The 17,249-nt window shown below is 46.5% G+C and overlaps 1 protein-coding gene across 1 annotated transcript; it reads left to right on the top strand.

The window, feature by feature from the left end:
• Positions 1–8,910: 8,910 nt before the first annotated feature.
• CDKN2D (cyclin dependent kinase inhibitor 2D) lies at positions 8,911–12,962 on the top strand. The gene is made up of 3 exons (XM_069974061.1): positions 8,911–9,146; positions 11,304–11,469; positions 12,584–12,962. The coding sequence occupies exons 2-3, from the start codon at positions 11,329–11,331 to the stop codon at positions 12,926–12,928; spliced, it is 486 nt and encodes a 161-aa protein (XP_069830162.1). The 5' UTR covers positions 8,911–9,146; positions 11,304–11,328; the 3' UTR covers positions 12,929–12,962.
• The last annotated feature ends 4,287 nt before the right edge of the window (positions 12,963–17,249 follow it).

The following is a 17,249-nucleotide window of genomic DNA, read 5'->3' as shown; positions in this document are numbered from 1 at the left end:
GAAAAATATTTATAACCTGATTTTTTTTTAATAAGTAAAACCTTAAATTCTTTAAAAATATTTGACTTTTTAAATTTTAAATAATATAATTATTCTTTTTAATAAATATTTCGATTGAGGTAAAATGATGGGAAAGTAGTCCTAGATGCAGCGGACTGTGTGGAAAGACAGAAGCGTCTGTGGTTTTATGTTTTTCTTAAGACCTATGGAGGCAGCCATTTTGTTTTGTTTTTAAATAAACTTTATTCCATTTGTTTGACTGGTCCCATTCTATTCTGGAAGTATCCTGGATGTTCAGTCCACCTGGCCAGCAGCCCTTTCCCCACATCATTGAGCCCCCATTGATATGGACAAAGCGGCTATAAGGTGAGGGTCTGACCTTTGCATTAAAGGGGTTGTTCACCAAATTTTTTTTTTTTTTCCTTTCAAATCAACTGGTGCCAGAAATTTGTAATTTACTTTTATTAAAAAATCTCAAGTCTTCCTGTACGTCCTGCAGGAAATGTATTCTTTCCAGTATGACACAGTGCTCTCTGCTGCCACCTCTGTCCATGTCAGGAACTGTCCAGAGCAGCAGCAAATCCTCATAGAAAACCTCTCCTGCTCTCCAGACTGGAAAGAATACACCACTTCCTGCAGGAAATACAGCAGCTTATAAGTACTGGAAGCACTTTCTGGCACCAAAAAAAAATTTGGTGAACAAACCCCTGCTGCTGGATTTTTTTTTTTGTTTTGTCTTTCCACAGACTATTTGGATAGGTAGGGTGCAGAGGTGGTGAATACTTTATATACTGCTTTAACCCTTTATAATACCTGATAGGATTCCATAGCTTCTTGTTTGGATTGTTTTCACAGCTTCCACCAAAGAGAAATACATAGCTGTAAATAGATTTTATCTGTTTCATATCGATGCTGATCTATCCTTGTGTCTTCTGTGTAATAATAATAATAATAATAAACTTTATTGCTGAGGAGCTGGTATCGGTCTTGCGGTTGATTTTTCATTCTTTTGTCACACATGTTAATTGTGGTTAATTATATTCGATCCTTGTACAGAAGTGTAAGCGTGATGCACAACTTATTCAAGGCCCATCGCCTTATTGGCAATACAGTGGGGAAAAAAAGTATTTAGTCAGTCACCAATAGTGCAAGTTCTCCCACTTAAAAAGATGAGAGGAGGAGGGGGGCGGAGCGAGCTACCAATGTAAGCAGACGCATATGTGGTGAGCTCCGTCCACACAGCCAGCAAACAGGCCTATAATTTGCCCACCTGCCGAATTATTATATGGGGAAGACGTCTAAGAGGTGCCCGCAACAGCCCGAACCTGCCGCCCGCTGAAATCCGGGAAACGGACGCTGGACTGGTACCTGCTGCCGAGTCCCGCTTTGCCCTGGCGCTCTCCGCCGCACCTCAGGAGGCCGCGTCGCTATCCAGCCCCGGAACACCACCGGACCCCCAGTTCCCACCTGGCTACGGCTTACCTGGGCGCTCCGGATACTGCCAGTCTCTCCCCGCGGGCCTTGGCTGCCGCTGTCCTGGAGTTTGCTGCAGAGCGGGCCGAGGAGACTGTGAGCGGTGAACGACGGGCGCCATCTTGCCCCTGCAGCGCGGCACTACCTGAGTCCCGGGAGGGAGAAGACCAGCCGCCGCAAGCCTCCTGCCCGACCTCCAGTCTCCAGCTGCCTACGTCCAGCCTCAATACCCCGTGCTCCGCTGGCCTTCCATCGCTGGCCTGAAACATCCTCAGACCGGAGACGGTGGCAGTGAGTACTGTGGGGGTCACGTGTGGAGGGGGACGGGCGCCATCTTGCTCCGACTCCATCACCCCCTTAGCCCCTCTGGAGAGAAGCGGCCGGCTGCGGCACAGGCTTCCTGGGGTGCTGGACGCCACTATACCCCCCCTTGGACACCTCAATTCTCCCCCCCGCTGTTTTCCCTGAGGGTGCAAACCCTAACCCTTGCTCCTATCATCTGACTGACCCACAGCTAGGGTTTTGGTTTTGGTTTTGGTTTTTCTTAGCTACTATAGATGTGAATAGAGCTACTTGTTTTACACCGGGTGTGTAGCCCCCACCTATGCATCTTAGGCATAGGTTTTTGGTCTAGTGCCATCAGTCTATTTGCTGTATTATGTATGTATCTGTCAATTGTCTTATGGTGTCTTTGTTACCCCCTTTCCCTTTTTGTTTCCTACCCTTCCCTTACAGGTGCACTTCGCTATTTGGCCTACTTGTTTGCTTCTGGTGTCGGGCATTGGACATCTGCCATCTCGAACCGTGTTGCTCCTTCTGTCAGCCACGCTGGGTGGTCGGTTCAACAGCCACTGATTTTCTACCTGCCTCCCAATGGCTAAATTAGTATCCTTGAACGTTAAGGGACTTAATTCCAATCCAAAGAGGCGCTTACTCCTACAGGAATTGCGCTCCCTTCGCGCTGATATAGCCTTTATCCAAGAAACTCATTTTGATTCCTCTGCCAACTTTAATTTTGCTAGACATCAATATCCTGTGGTATACTCCACCTCCAAAGGCTGTAAGAAAGCGGGGGTGGTGATCCTTGTCTCACGCAACTGCCCTCTTCAAGTATCTGCCGCATTCTCTGACCCGGGAGGGCGATATATTATCTTAGAGGGTACTATACAGGGAAAGCCGGTGATATTATGTAATCTCTATGCCCCTAATAAGCTACAAATTCCCTTCCTCAGGAGGGTGCTCAAACGCCTGGCTAAATCCCCCCCCCCCCCCTCCGCGCCATTGATAGTTTGGGGCGACTTCAATTTGCCCTTCTCAGAAAAAGCTGATAGGCACTCAGTGTCTGGCCATCCTCCGGCTCCAGATCAGTGCCGCCTCTCCACTGAGTTTCGGAAACTGATTCGTCTCCATGGCCTATATGATCTCTGGCGCATTGAGCACCCTACTGAAGCTACCATACAAGGATTGATTACTTTTTTGGCAACACCCCTGTAGTTAGGCTACTTAAAGGAGCGGATATAGGCCCAATATCGTGGTCGGACCATGGCCCAGTGACCATTACTCTGGCATCCCTTCTTACACCTACACGCCAATGTCATTGGCGACTCAATGAGTCCCTCCTGAAACATCAAATATCTAGAGATTCCATTAAGAACTGTCTAACAACATACTTTCTAGAAAACGAAGGCTCTGTCTCATCCCAAACCGTTCTGTGGGAGGCCCATAAAGCTGTCGTCCGAGGCCATTGTATAGCACTCAGCGCCAAGTATAAAAAAGACCGGCAGGCTCAAATGGTAGATACCAGAAATAAAATTAAGAATTTAGAGTCAGCTTTAGTGGCTTGTCCTTCCGTAACTACCCTGCGCAAATTGGTAACAGCACGAGCCCTCCTCCGAGACCTAGCTATGCATAAGGTGGAGCGCATACTACTCTACTCAAAGCAACGGTTCTATGAAAAAGGGAATAGAGCACACACATTGCTGGCTCGTATGCTCTCTGAGCGTTCTGCTGCCCAATTTCCGCAAGCCCTAAAGGACCGTACTGGTTCACTTAAATTCCACCCTTCGGACATTGCCTCCATTTTTACTGATTATTTCTCAAAGCTATACTCTCTCCCATCTTCTCTGCCCATAAACCCTGAGTAACGGGCCCAAAAGATCGGAGACTTCCTAGCTCAGTGTAACTTACCTAGACTCCCCGCGGAAGCCTTGACTGACCTCAATGCCCCAATCACTTCTGAAGAGTTGGAAGAGGTCCTGAAGTCTCTTCCCTCGGGCAAATCGCCAGGCCTAGACAGCTTTACATATCTCTATTACAAGGTCTATGCCGCGGAATTAGTCCCACATTTGGTCCCTCTCTTTAATTCCTTCCTTGAGGGCTCTAAAATACCATTTACAATGCTTCATTCCCTTATTACCTTGCTCCCTAAGCCGGACAAAGACCCACATGATTGTGCTAGCTATCGGCCTATAGCATTGCTAAACGCCGACTTGAAGCTATTTACCAAGATCTTGGATAATCGCCTTAGCTATTGGCTGCCTTCTCTAATAGATGCAGACCAGGTGGGCTTTGTTTCTGGACGACAGGGGGCAGATAATACACGGAGGGCAGCGGACATAGTGGATGCGGTTAACTTACAGTCAGATCAAGCCTTGATGCTCAGCCTCGATGCTGAAAAGGTTTTCGATCGCCTGGGCTGGCCTTTTCTTTTTGAAACCCTCCAGCACTTTGGCTTTTCCAGTCCCTTTCTAAAAGCCATTAGGGGCCTTTACTCTAAGCCGACTGCATCTATTAAGTCTGCCCATCACCACTCTGGGACGTTTTCTCTCTCCAATGGCACCCGCCAGGGCTGTCCTCTATCCCCGTTGTTATTTGTTCTTTGTATAGAGCCCCTGGCGGCGGCCATTAGAGGTAATAGAGATATCGCAGGGGTGAACATCCGGGGTAAGGAATTCAAAATAATGCTATTTGCGGATGACGTACTCCTTACACTGACGAATCTGCATGTCACCCTCCCCGTTATAAGGGACCTGCTGGATGCATTTGGTCTAGTGTCTGGCTATAAAGTGAACACTTCTAAGACTGAGGCAATGCCCCTAAATATACCTGACCCGGTTTTTCACAACTTGAGTACTAACTTTAAATACAGGTGGTCTACCGCCTCTATACGATACTTAGGCATTCGTTTGGCGCCATCATATGGCTTGCTATACTCTGTTAACTACCCTAGTATGTTTAAAGACATTAGAACCTTGCTCACTAAGTGGAAGGGCCATTATATCTCCTTCCTGGGTCGGGTTGCGGCAATTAAAATGACTGTTTTACCTAAGATACTATATTACTTTGAAACATTACCTGTAAAAGTGCCACTGCGCGAACTTAAGTCTCTCCAAACCGCCATATTTCAGTTCATCTGGAATGGCAAACGTCACAGAATACCTAAATCGGTTATGATGTCTAGCAAATTACAGGGGGGTCTAGCCGTCCCTAATCTCATTCACTACTATTGGGCTGCCCACCTGAGACATGTAGTTTCTTGGACCAGATATCACGCCTATAATAAATGGACGGAGATTGAGAAAAGATGGCTGGCGCCGATGCACCCTAACACTCTACTTTGGCACCGGACCCCTCCTCCTTCCCTTGCAACTCGCTTACTAGGCCCCATCGCCTTTACTAAGTCCGTGTGGGCTACCTGCACTTCTAAATTTCATCTTATATCCTCCGCCCCTCTGTTAACCTCTTTCTTGCTTCATCCGGCGTTTGCTCCTGGCCTTGAATCTGGGGTTGTCCGAACCTGGGGAGGGAAAAAACTTTTCCAATTTGCAGATGTGGTCAACCCGCTTACCCGCACGGTGTTACCCTTTGACGAATTGGCTGACAGGTGTAACCTACCCTCCTCTGAGCGGTATACTTACTTACAGCTGCAGCACTACATGAGAACGTGCATAGGCACCACTACAGTCTCCAGGCCAACAGCGTTCGAGCAGCGGGTTAGACTGGGCCCATCGGCCGAGGGCTTAATCGCAGATATCTATAAAATACTAGGATCCCCGGGTGACAACAGTCCCATCCGTCATAAGTATATGGATAGGTGGGAAACGGCTCTAGGGAAGGAGATATCTCCGTAATGTTGGAGAATTATCTGGGATAGAGCAGCCACCTCTTCCATATGTGTAACATATAAAGAGACTCAATATAAGTTGCTTATGACATGGTACCACACTCCAGAGCTTTTGCACAAATTGAATGCGAGCATATCCCCGGTTTGTTGGAGGTGCCTCCAGGCCGTGGGCTCAATCTATCACCTATTCTGGACATGCCCAATTGTTAAAGAATATTGGTTAGCTTTCTGTAATAACTTCTCGGCGATATTCCCGCAGCCTATCCCTTATGACCCAGTAGTGTGTCTGTTGAACCTGACTCCTAAAAACTTTGGCAAAAAAACAACTAAACTTCTGCTGAATTTATTGACTGTGGCTAAGACTCTGATCGCCCGACAATGGAAGCAAAGGACCCTTCCCCCCCTTTGTAGACCTAGTAACCCGAATTAAGGAGATACGTTCTCTGGAGTATCTTACGGCCTCGATAAATGAAAGGACAGACCTGTTTGAACAGATCTGGTCCCCGTGGGATACCTACTCTTCCACGCAAGGCTTCGTGTGATGGCGAATCACCTGTATTCTGTTCCTCAATTCCCCTCTTCCCTTCCCTCTGTTGTATGTTTCCTTGGTCTTGTTTCTCTGTCTCTGGCATCTGCACCGTGAAAAATGGAACCTCCCAGGTATTTGTTTTCTTGTTGGAGCTACCTTGTGCCTGATAATGTAGACCTCTGCGGTGTGGGTCTTGGATGCCTTATTTGTGTTTGTATATTGCTACAATGTCTATGTAATTTGTTTTGTTTGAAACATTTTCAAAACCTTAATAAAGATACAATTTAAAAAAAAAAAAAAAAAAGATGAGAGGAGTCTGTAATTTACATCATAGGTAGACCTCAACTATGGGAGACAAAATGAGAAAATAAGAATTTATTTGCAAATTATGGTGGAAAATAAGTATTTGGTCACCTATAAACAATCAAACTCCACTATGGTGAAGACCAAAGAGCTGTCAAAGGACACCAGAAACACAATTGTAGCCCTGCACCAGGCTGGGAAGACTGAATCTGAAATAGGCAACCAGCTTGGAGTGAAGAAATCAACTGTGGGAGAAATAATTAGAAAATGGAAGACATACAAGACCACTGATAATCTCCCTCGATCTGGGGCTCCACGCAAAATCTCACCCCGTGGGGTCAAAATGATCACAAGAACGGTGAGCAAAAATCCCAGAACCATGCGGGGGGACCTAGTGAATGAACTGCAGAGAGCTGGGACCAATGTAACAAAGCCTACCATCAGTAACATACTACGCCACCAGGGACTCAGATCCTGCAGTGCCAGACACGTCCCACTGCTTAAGCCAGTATGTGTCCGGGCCCGTCTGAAGTTTGCTAGAGAGCATTTGGATTATCCAGAAGAGTATTGGGAGAATGTGCTATGGTCTGATGAAACCAAAGTGGAACTGTTTGGTAGAAACACAACTTGTCGTGTTTGGAGGAAAAAGAATACCGAGTTGCATCCATCAAACATCATACCTACTGTAAAGCATGGGGGTGGAAACATCATATATCAACATATGGGGTCAATTACAGACGCCTCTCTCATCTTTTTAAGTGCTGGAACTTGCACTATTGCTGACTGACTAAATACTTTTTCCCCACTGTAAGTAAAAAAAACAAACAAAAAAAAAATTGCAGTACCACTTCTTACCATTTGAAATGTCTCACATTTTCTCTCTGTATTCAAGGGCAGGATCAGAGCAAGTAACCATGGGCCCCCTACCCACCACTGACCACTATTTGTAGTAGCATAAAGGGGTTATTCATGCTTAGGAAAATAGAGCTACTATCTTTCAGAAACAGTGCCACTTTTGTCCTCAGGTTGTGTATGGTATTACAACTGGGCTCCATTGATGCAAATAGAATAGAGTTGAAATACCATACACATCCTGAGGAGTGGCGCTGTTTCTGGAAGACAGTAGCTCTGCTCTAATCCTGGATAACCCCTTTTTAAGGCTTCAGATTTTTTGAATAATGTGATGTCACAGTACAGAGATAATCCACACAGTGATGTCACAGTACAGGGATAATACACGCAGTGATGTCACAGTACAGGGATAATACACGCAGTGATGTCACAGTACAGGGATAATACACAGTGATGTCACAGTACAGGGATAATACACACAGTGATGTCACAGTACAGGGACAATACACAGTGATGTCACAGTACAGAGATAATCCACACAGTGATGTCACAGTACAGGGATAACACACACAGTGATGTCACAGTACAGGTATAATACACACAGTGATGTCACAGTACAGGGATAATACACGCAGTGATGTCACAGTACAGGGATAATACACACAGTGATGTCACAGTACAGGGATAATACACACAGTGATGTCACAGTACAGGGATAACACACACAGTGATGTCACAGTACAGGTATAATACACACAGTGATGTCACAGTACAGGGATAATATACACAGTGATGTCACAGTACAGGGATAATACACAGTGATGTCACAGTACAGGGATAATACACACAGATGTCACAGTACAGGGATAATACACACAGTGATGCCACAGTACAGGGATAATACACACAGTGATGTCACAGTACAGGGATAATACACAGTGATGTCACAGTACAGGGATAATACACAGTGATGTCACAGTACAGGGATAATACACACAGTGATGCCACAGTACAGGGATAATACACACAGTGATGTCACAGCTGCAGCTACAAAACGTCCGTGTGACGTCACCATCGATCATGTGACCACGTTTGGTCAACTTCACACTTTTAAGTCATGTGACCGCTCAGCGATGACATCACATACAGCGGTGCTCATACAGTTTAGTTTTCACTATTCTAGTTCTGCAATTTCCACCCAGGCTTCATGTCCCGACATGCCCAGCTCTGCTTAAAGGGATCTTCCACTAAGGCTTTATTCAGTACCCAGCACCCTGTACAGCTTTATCTGGCCGTCACTGTGCCCTGTGCCGCTCCGGGACACAATCCGTTAGGATCTGAGGGGTTTTTAAACGTAAACAATAGCGGGAGGTTACGGAGAGTTGAAGCCGCTGACACGGCGCTGACCCCGCTACCTCAGGGACACGGCGTACTATCGCTGGACCCGCCCACTGGACGTTACAAAACACACGCCAAGCCACGCCCACTTGAATCTTTGCCCTCCCATTGGCTTCCTGCTGACAAATGATCGCAGCTTTCTCCCTAGGTTACCTCGTAGCAACGACGAGCCCTCTCTCCTTGCCGCTCCTGATTGGTGGAGGCTGTCGGCGATGGGCGTGGCGAGCAGTGACAAGCGCGGCCTCGGTTACCCTCCCTGACGTGCGGATACACAGTTGCATTTTTGAAAAAAACACTTGTACCACGTGGGGCCGTGACGTCAGCGACACACACACACACAGATACACACACACACAGAGACAGAACGATACGGAGCCGGCGGTGAGAGCTCGGCAGTCTCCGGCCGTTGTTCGCCTCTTCGGACGGGTCACCGGGTGGTGGAAGCCAGAACGTGGACCGTACCAAGAGGTGAGGCTGAGGGGGGTGGACGGGGGTCACCTGTCAGTGGCCGCAGCTCCTGTCACAGACCGCTCCTCCACCTATAGACAGGCCCTTTAAGGGCATCTCCATTCGGGGGGAGCTACTATGGTGACGTCATCAGCGTCCTTATAGGAATATACTGAATTGTTTCTAGCTTGTTGTTGGTTGTATTACTGCTGTTAGTGTTAATGGAGCTGCCCTTTAAATAAAGTTTAGTTTTGAGGAACAGTGACGTCTTAAGATGGGGGGGGTCCTGTTTAGGTTGCTAAGCAACGGTTCTAATTAAGAAGGTTTTTCATACTGCCATGTGTATATATATATATATATATATATATATATATATATATATATATATATATATACAGTGTTACCTTGGTTTAAGAGTAACTTGGTTTAAGAGCGTTTTGGTTTAAGAGCTCACAGTTTTTAAAAATTGTGACTTGGTATAAGAGCATTGATTTGGTGTAAGAGCTCCCTGGACTGGGTGGGAGGGGGAATGGGGGAGGGGCATGGTCTGCATAGCGGGGTCTACAGCTCTGTACTCTGACCCAGGAAGTCTCCCTCACCTTCCAAATCATAGCAGATCCAGGCTGGGGCTTACATCAGGGGACAGGACTGTGGGGGTAATCTCTCCATAGCTGTAACCCCTCTCTCCCCGGACAGAGAGCGCTGCATGTATGTGCCCACATCTGTCCTGCTCATTCCTTCATGCTCCCTGCAGTCTCTGTGTGTTTTCCATCCTCTCCATTACTGTACAGTAACTTATAATATCACAGATTCTGCTGTTTCTGAATGTTTGTTTCATTAGATTTACCTGTTATTCAGAATAATAAATCAATATTTTTGGGGTGTGGAACCAATTGTTTGCATTTCCATGATTTCTTATGGGAAAATTTGCTTTGGTTTAAGAGCGGATTTGGATTACAAGCACGGTCCCGGAACGAATTATGCTCGTAATACAAGGCACCACTGTGTATATATATATATATGTATATATATATATATATATATATATATATATATTCACTTGGTCCAATGCTTTCTCTTAATGAAACTTTAGAATAACCTGAAATAACCCCCCGCCATCTGCTGCACTGTAGCGGGGGAGGGGGGCACCCATAGATTATCCTCCCATCATCCCCGGGTGCCGGGCACTGACCCTACCAGAGGGGGCGCCTCTGCCCCAGGACATGGTGAACCCCAGATCTTATAGGGTCCCATCTATAGAGAGCTGCTCTCCTCCTGGCGGGGCCCCTCCTCATAGACAGCTGGGTGCTATTCCTGTCACGCTTCAGTCTACATGACAGGTGCGGGCTCATGTGTACAATAGTCCCCAGCCGGCTTGTCTACTTTGAAGAATCCCTTTCAGGGAGGCCTGAGATGTGCTGCGCTCCCTTATACTGTAAGTAACTTTATTATTGCTCTCAGCGGAGCACCTCCCCTATAGACCGCATCGGTAGAGTGCCCCTTCCATAGGTGGCGTCGGGAGACTGCCCCTGTCATAGAAAGCATCGGTAGAGCGCCCCTTCCGTAGACTGGGTCGGTCGAGTGCCCCTTTCATAGACGGCGTCTGTAGAGTGCCCCTGTCCTAGAGGGCATCGGGAGAGTGTTCCTTTCATAGACGGCGTCGGTAGAGCGCCCCTTTCATAGACGGCGTCGGTAGAGTGCCCCTTTCATAGACGGCGTGGGTAGTGCGCCCCTTTCATAGACGGCGTCGGTAGAGCGCCCCTTTCATAGGCGGCGTCGGTAGAGCGCCCCTTTCGTAGACGGCGTCGGTAGAGTGCCCCTTTCGTAGACGGCGTCGGTAGAGTGCCCCTTTCGTAGACGGCGTCGGTAGAGTGCCCCTTTCGTAGACGGCGTCGGTAGAGTGCCCCTTTCGTAGACGGCATCGGTAGAGTGCCCCTTTCGTAGACGGCGTTGGTAGAGTGCCCCTTTCGTAGACGGCGTTGGTAGAGTGCCCCTTTCGTAGACGGCGTCGGTAGAGCACCCCTTTCATAGACGGCGTCGGTAGAGTGGTCTGGAAGCTGTAGTTTTGCAGCAGCTGAAAAGTGTCAGGTTGGGTATCCCAGCTGTGCACTGTGGTATCACCTTGATGTGTAGGATTATGGGTATTACCAGCCATGACACCTGCTCCTCTTCCCACAGATCGGACCGCCCATCCTCTCCCGTCATGTTGCTGCACGAGACCAGCGCCGGAGACCTCCTGACCCGGGCCGCCGCTCAGGGAGACCTGGCTGAGGTGAAAAGACTGCTGTACCAGGAGAGAATCCATCCCGACTGCCTGAACCGCTTTGGGAAGACCGCCCTGCAGGTGTGTGTCCTGGAGCTGTCCCCCTGACTCCTGCTGGTCCATCTGCCGGGCCGCGTGGGTGCCGTCATGGTGCTCGCCCTGTCTGCCGCCTACAAGAAGCAGCTGAATAGAATTTCTTCACACTGTGGCAGATGTGAGGAGCTCGTAGACGGGTGACTAACCAGCCGGGCACGGTGTGTGTGTGTGCCATTGTGGTTTGTTGCTCCAGAAGGGTGGACTCTGGGAGTGACACATCTCCCCCCCACCATATATACTGACGGGAGCTGTCTCATCACCACCGTTTGCCCGAAAAGTAAGACCTACGAGAGGTTTTGCTGAATTGCTAAATATAAAGTAAGACCTAGCAAAGTTCTTATTTGGAAGCCTGTCCGCCGAACAGAGCTGCCATACCATATGCTCTTTTCTTGCTGTGCTGTGATGAGCTCCCCCTGTTGGACAGAAGCCGCCATACCGTACACTGTCCCTGCTGTGCTGTACTAGTAGGCTGTGGTGAGCTCCGCTTGGTGGCCAGCAGTTGCCATACCGTACAATGTCCTTGCTGTGCTGTACAAGTGTGCTGTGGTGAGCTCCCCCTGGTGGTCAGAAATTGCCATACCGTACACTGTCCCTGCTGTCCTGTACTAGTGTGCTGTGATGAGCTCCCCCTGTTGGACAGAAGCCGCCATACCGTACACTGTCCTTGCTTTGCTGTGTGAATGTGCTATGATGAGCTCCCCCAGGTGGCTGAAAGCCACCATAACATACACTGTCCCTGCTGTGTGTGTGTGTGCTTTGGTGAGCTTCCCCTGGTGGTCAGAAATTGCCATACGTACACGGTCCCTGCTGTGCTGTACTAGTGTGCAGTGGTGAGCACCCCCTGGTGGCCAGTATCGTACGCTCTGTCCCTGCTGTGCATGTGACATGTGAATTCTTTTTCATGGAAATATATGACATCCCCTAAAAATAAGACCTAGCATGTCTTTTAGAGCAAAAATTAATATGACACTGTCCTATGTTTGGGGGAGACACGGTATACAGCAGTGTAAAGGGTTGAGTACCTGACACAGCCTGTGGACAGGTATGGCGCTGTTTAGTGTGGAGCATTCTCCTCATCTCCCTCCTCTCTGTCCTGCAGGTGATGATGTTCGGCAGTACCCCGGTGGCATCGGAGCTCCTGAAGCAGGGCGCCTGCCCCAACATACAGGACTCGTACGGCATCTCCCCGGCTCACGACGCCGCCCGCACCGGATTCCTGGACACCTTACAGGTCCTGGTTCAATATGGAGCCGATGTCAACAGTCCAGACGCCTCGGGCTCCCTCCCCATCCACATCGCTCTCCGAGAGGGTCACACCCCCGTCATCACCTTCCTCGCCTCACGCTCCAACTTACAGCATCGCGACCGGGAGGGCAGAACGCCCCTGCAGCTCGCCGCCCTGCTGGATCCTAAGCTGGCCGCCATTCTGGAACTGCAGCGGTAGAAAACAGGGATGTGTATGGGACAGCCACATTGCATATGGCTCATCACTATATGAGCACCAACAGTCACCATATTGTGTGCCGTAACAGCGGCCATCTTTATTGGGGATTGGCCACCATTTTAGATATGGCGGCTGTCTTACAGTGTGTCCCTTAGATGCCCTTTAACACCGCTACAGGCTGTACTTGGGGGGCCGTGTATAGAAGTGTATATACTATGTGTATGTTTGGCCGGTTATGTGCAGTTTTTTTTATGTTAACTCAGGTTTTGTTTTTTTTATTATATATTTTATCATTTTTATTAATATTTTTTTTTATTTACCTTTACATTTTTTTAAATGTTGTTTTACGCCTTTCACGTTTCCCTTTGCAATGCATTACTGTCAGGTCCTCCGGGCTGTACCGTGTCACGTGACTGTACATACCCGTAGTAATACCCGTAGACCCCCTATCGGCCAGCAGATTAGAATGTGAGGTGGGCAGCAGGAATCCTCCCACTGAATGCCGGGCTGAGATTTGCTTATGCAGGAAAATGACTTCAGCTCCCAGTTTCTGTGACTCCGCCGCTGGCGTGGGAGAGCGCCACCCGGCAGGACAATGGGAATTCAGGGAGCTTAACCCCTAATGTGCCGGAGCACAGGCAAGGGCATACAGGCCTGTTCTATATATTTTCAGTACAATGCATTGTTCTCTGTTATCAGCCCTTGTATGACCAACCAAGTCCAATTCCCCTGGTACTGGGGTCCTCCAACTCCTTTCCCTATATCCTATTAGACATATGGCCATTACAGTGTGTATGAGTGAGTGGGGGGGGGGGGCATTTTCCCAGCACCCCCTTTATGAGCCAGAACAGAGACACTCAATGAGAGCGCTCCTGTTCCGGCACACATGAACCATCCTTGTACTACATTTATCCACTCGTCCTGGAGTGGTCACAACAGGGAAATTCTTTAGTTGGCCACAGTTTCTTAAAGGGGTGCTCCAGTGAAAATTATAGTTTTCAAACTAACTGTTGCCAGAAAGTTATACAGATTTGTAAATTACTTCTATTCAAAAATCTCCAGTCTTTCAGTACTTATCAGCTGCTGTGTGTCCTGCAGGAAGTGGTGTATTCTTTCCAGTGCTCTCTGCTGCCATCTCTGTCCATGTCAGGAACTGTCCAGAGCAGGAGAGGTTTTCTATGGGCATTTGCTCTGGACAGTTCCTGACATGGACAGAGGTGGCAGCAGAGAGAACAGTGTCAGACTAGAAAGAGTACACCACTTCCTGCAGAACACGCAGGAGCTGATAAATACTGGAAGACTGGAGATTTTTTAAATAGAAGTCATTTACAGATATGTATAATTTTCTGACACCAGTTGATTTGAAAACATGTTTTCCCTTCTGGAGTTCCCCAGAGGGGATTGACTAAAGCTCCGGCTATCCAGGGATGATGGGAGTTGTAGTTTTGCAAACAGCTTGAAATCCAAGGTTCCCTACCCCTGCTATATGGAAGCCATGTCTGAGCCGCTTGTGAACTACTTGTACAAAATATTTTATGTTTTTTAAAGACTATGTGGGAGATTTATCAAACATGGTGTAAAGTGAAACTGTCTCAGTTGCCCCTAGCAACCAATCAGATTCCATTTCTCATTCCTCACAGGCTCTTTGGAAAATGAAAGGTGGAATCTGATTGGTTGCTAGGGGCAACTGAGACAGTTTCACTTTACATCATGTCCGATAAACCTCCCCCAATGTCTACCTAAAATATTTAATTTATTACGACCATTCTGGGTGTTTTTGTTTTTTTTAACAGAAATTAATAGAAAAGATTTTTTGAAGAAAAAAAAGTCATACAAAAAATGAACAAAACTATTATTTTATGCAATATTATAAATCTGATTTTTATTATTATTATATGGGGGGGGGGGTCATGTGATCACTTGGTGCAATATTACAAAGGAACATTTTATTTTTTATTTTTTTTGCAATACTAAAATGTCAGGAAGGAGGGGCTACAGCAGGTTGGGAGGCGGGATATAAATTTATTACAATTTTTTTTGTTTGTGTGATTTTATTTGTGATGACTTCTATTAATTTATTTACCTCATGAATTCTGTGGTTTGAGATTAAAGTTTTTTGTTTGTTTTTTGGACTGTAAGCGTGTGTGCACGGTCCAGGGGCACATTACACTGTATTTAATGTCTTTTTATTGCTTTTTTTTTTAATTATTATTAATTTAAAATTTTATGAATTTTCCGCCTTAATCTGTAGAGTTGTATAAAATATGAATTTCTGTATTTATTGAACCCAAGAAGGATTTGTTATTGGGATGATTTTACGTTTTTTAACTATTAATTTAATATTTGTGAACTTGAACAACTTGGCTTTTTTTAACTTTGTTACATTTGAATGTGGTTTTTTTTTAACTTGAAGCCGTCTGTGAATTCTTGTCTGGTTGTTGTCGGCATTGCTCCAAGGTTAAGAGATGAATAAAATATATAAAACATCTAAATCCTGGTCTCCTCAACTCTGGTTTTCTGCTGATACCATTGGGCTGTAGTAGTGATGTCACAGTACAGGAATAATACACACAGTGATGTCACAGTACAGGAATAATACACACAGTGATGTCACAGTACAGGGATAATACACACAGTGATGTCACAGTACAGGGATAATACACAGGGATGTCACAGTACAGGGATAATACACACAGTGATGTCACAGTACAGGGATAATACACACAGTGATGTCACAGTACAGGGATAATACACACAGTGATGTCACAGTACAGGGATAATACACACAGTGATGTCACAGTACAGGGATAATACACTGATGTCACAGTACAGGCATAATACACACAGTGATGTCACAGTACAGGGATAATACACACAGTGATGTCACAGTACAGGCATAATACACACAGTGATGTCACAGTACAGGGATAATACACAGGGATGTCACAGTACAGGCATAATACACACAGTGATGTCACAGTACAGGGATAATACACAGTGATGTCATAGTACAGGGATAATACACACAGTGATGTCACAGTACAGGGGGGATAATACACAGTGATGTCACAGTACAGGAATAATACACACAGCGATGTCACAGTACAGGGATAATACACAGCGATGTCACAGTACAGGGATAATACACACAGTGATGTCACAGTACAGGGATAATACTCAGTGATGTCACAGTACAGGGATAATACCCAGTGATGTCACAGTACAGGGATAATACACACAGTGATGTCACAGTACAGGGGGGATAATACACAGTGATGTCACAGTACAGGGATAATACACACAGCGATGTCACAGTACAGGGATAATACACAGTGATGTCACAGTACAGGGATAATACACACAGTGATATCATAGTACAGGGATAATACACACAGTGATGTCACAGTACAGGGATAATACACACAGTGATGTCACAGTACAGGGATAATACACTGATTTCACAATACAGGGATAATACACGCAGTGATGTCACAGTACAGGGGGGATAATACACAGTGATGTCACAGTACAGGAATAATACACACAGCGATGTCACAGTACAGGGATAATACACAGTGATGTCACAGTACAGGGATAATACACACAGTGATATCATAGTACAGGGATAACACACACAGTGATGTCACAGTACAGGGATAATACTCAGTGATGTCACAGTACAGGGATAATACACACAGTGATGTCACAGTACAGGGGGGATAATACACAGTGATGTCACAGTACAGGAATAATACACACAGCGATGTCACAGTACAGGGATAATACACACAGTGATGTCACAGTACAGGGATAATACTCAGTGATGTCACAGTACAGGGATAATACCCAGTGATGTCACAGTACAGGGATAATACACACAGTGATGTCACAGTACAGGGGGGATAATACACAGTGATGTCACAGTACAGGGATAATACACACAGCGATGTCACAGTACAGGGATAATACACAGTGATGTCACAGTACAGGGATAATACACACAGTGATATAGTACAGGGATAATACACACAGTGATGTCACAGTACAGGGATAATACACACAGTGATGTCACAGTACAGGGATAATACACTGATTTCACAATACAGGGATAATACACGCAGTGATGTCACAGTACAGGGGGGATAATACACAGTGATGTCACAGTACAGGAATAATACACACAGCGATGTCACAGTACAGGGATAATACACAGTGATGTCACAGTACAGGGATAATACACAGTGATGTCACAGTACAGGGATAACACACAGTGATGTCACAGTACAGGGATAACACACAGTGATGTCACAGTACAGGGATA

The sequence above is a fragment of the Dendropsophus ebraccatus genome, chromosome 1 (genome assembly GCF_027789765.1).
Source record: "Dendropsophus ebraccatus isolate aDenEbr1 chromosome 1, aDenEbr1.pat, whole genome shotgun sequence".
NCBI classification, from domain to species: Eukaryota; Metazoa; Chordata; class Amphibia; order Anura; family Hylidae; genus Dendropsophus; species Dendropsophus ebraccatus.
The sequence above is the reverse complement of the archived record's forward strand: the minus strand, read 5'-3'. Positions and strand labels throughout refer to the sequence as shown.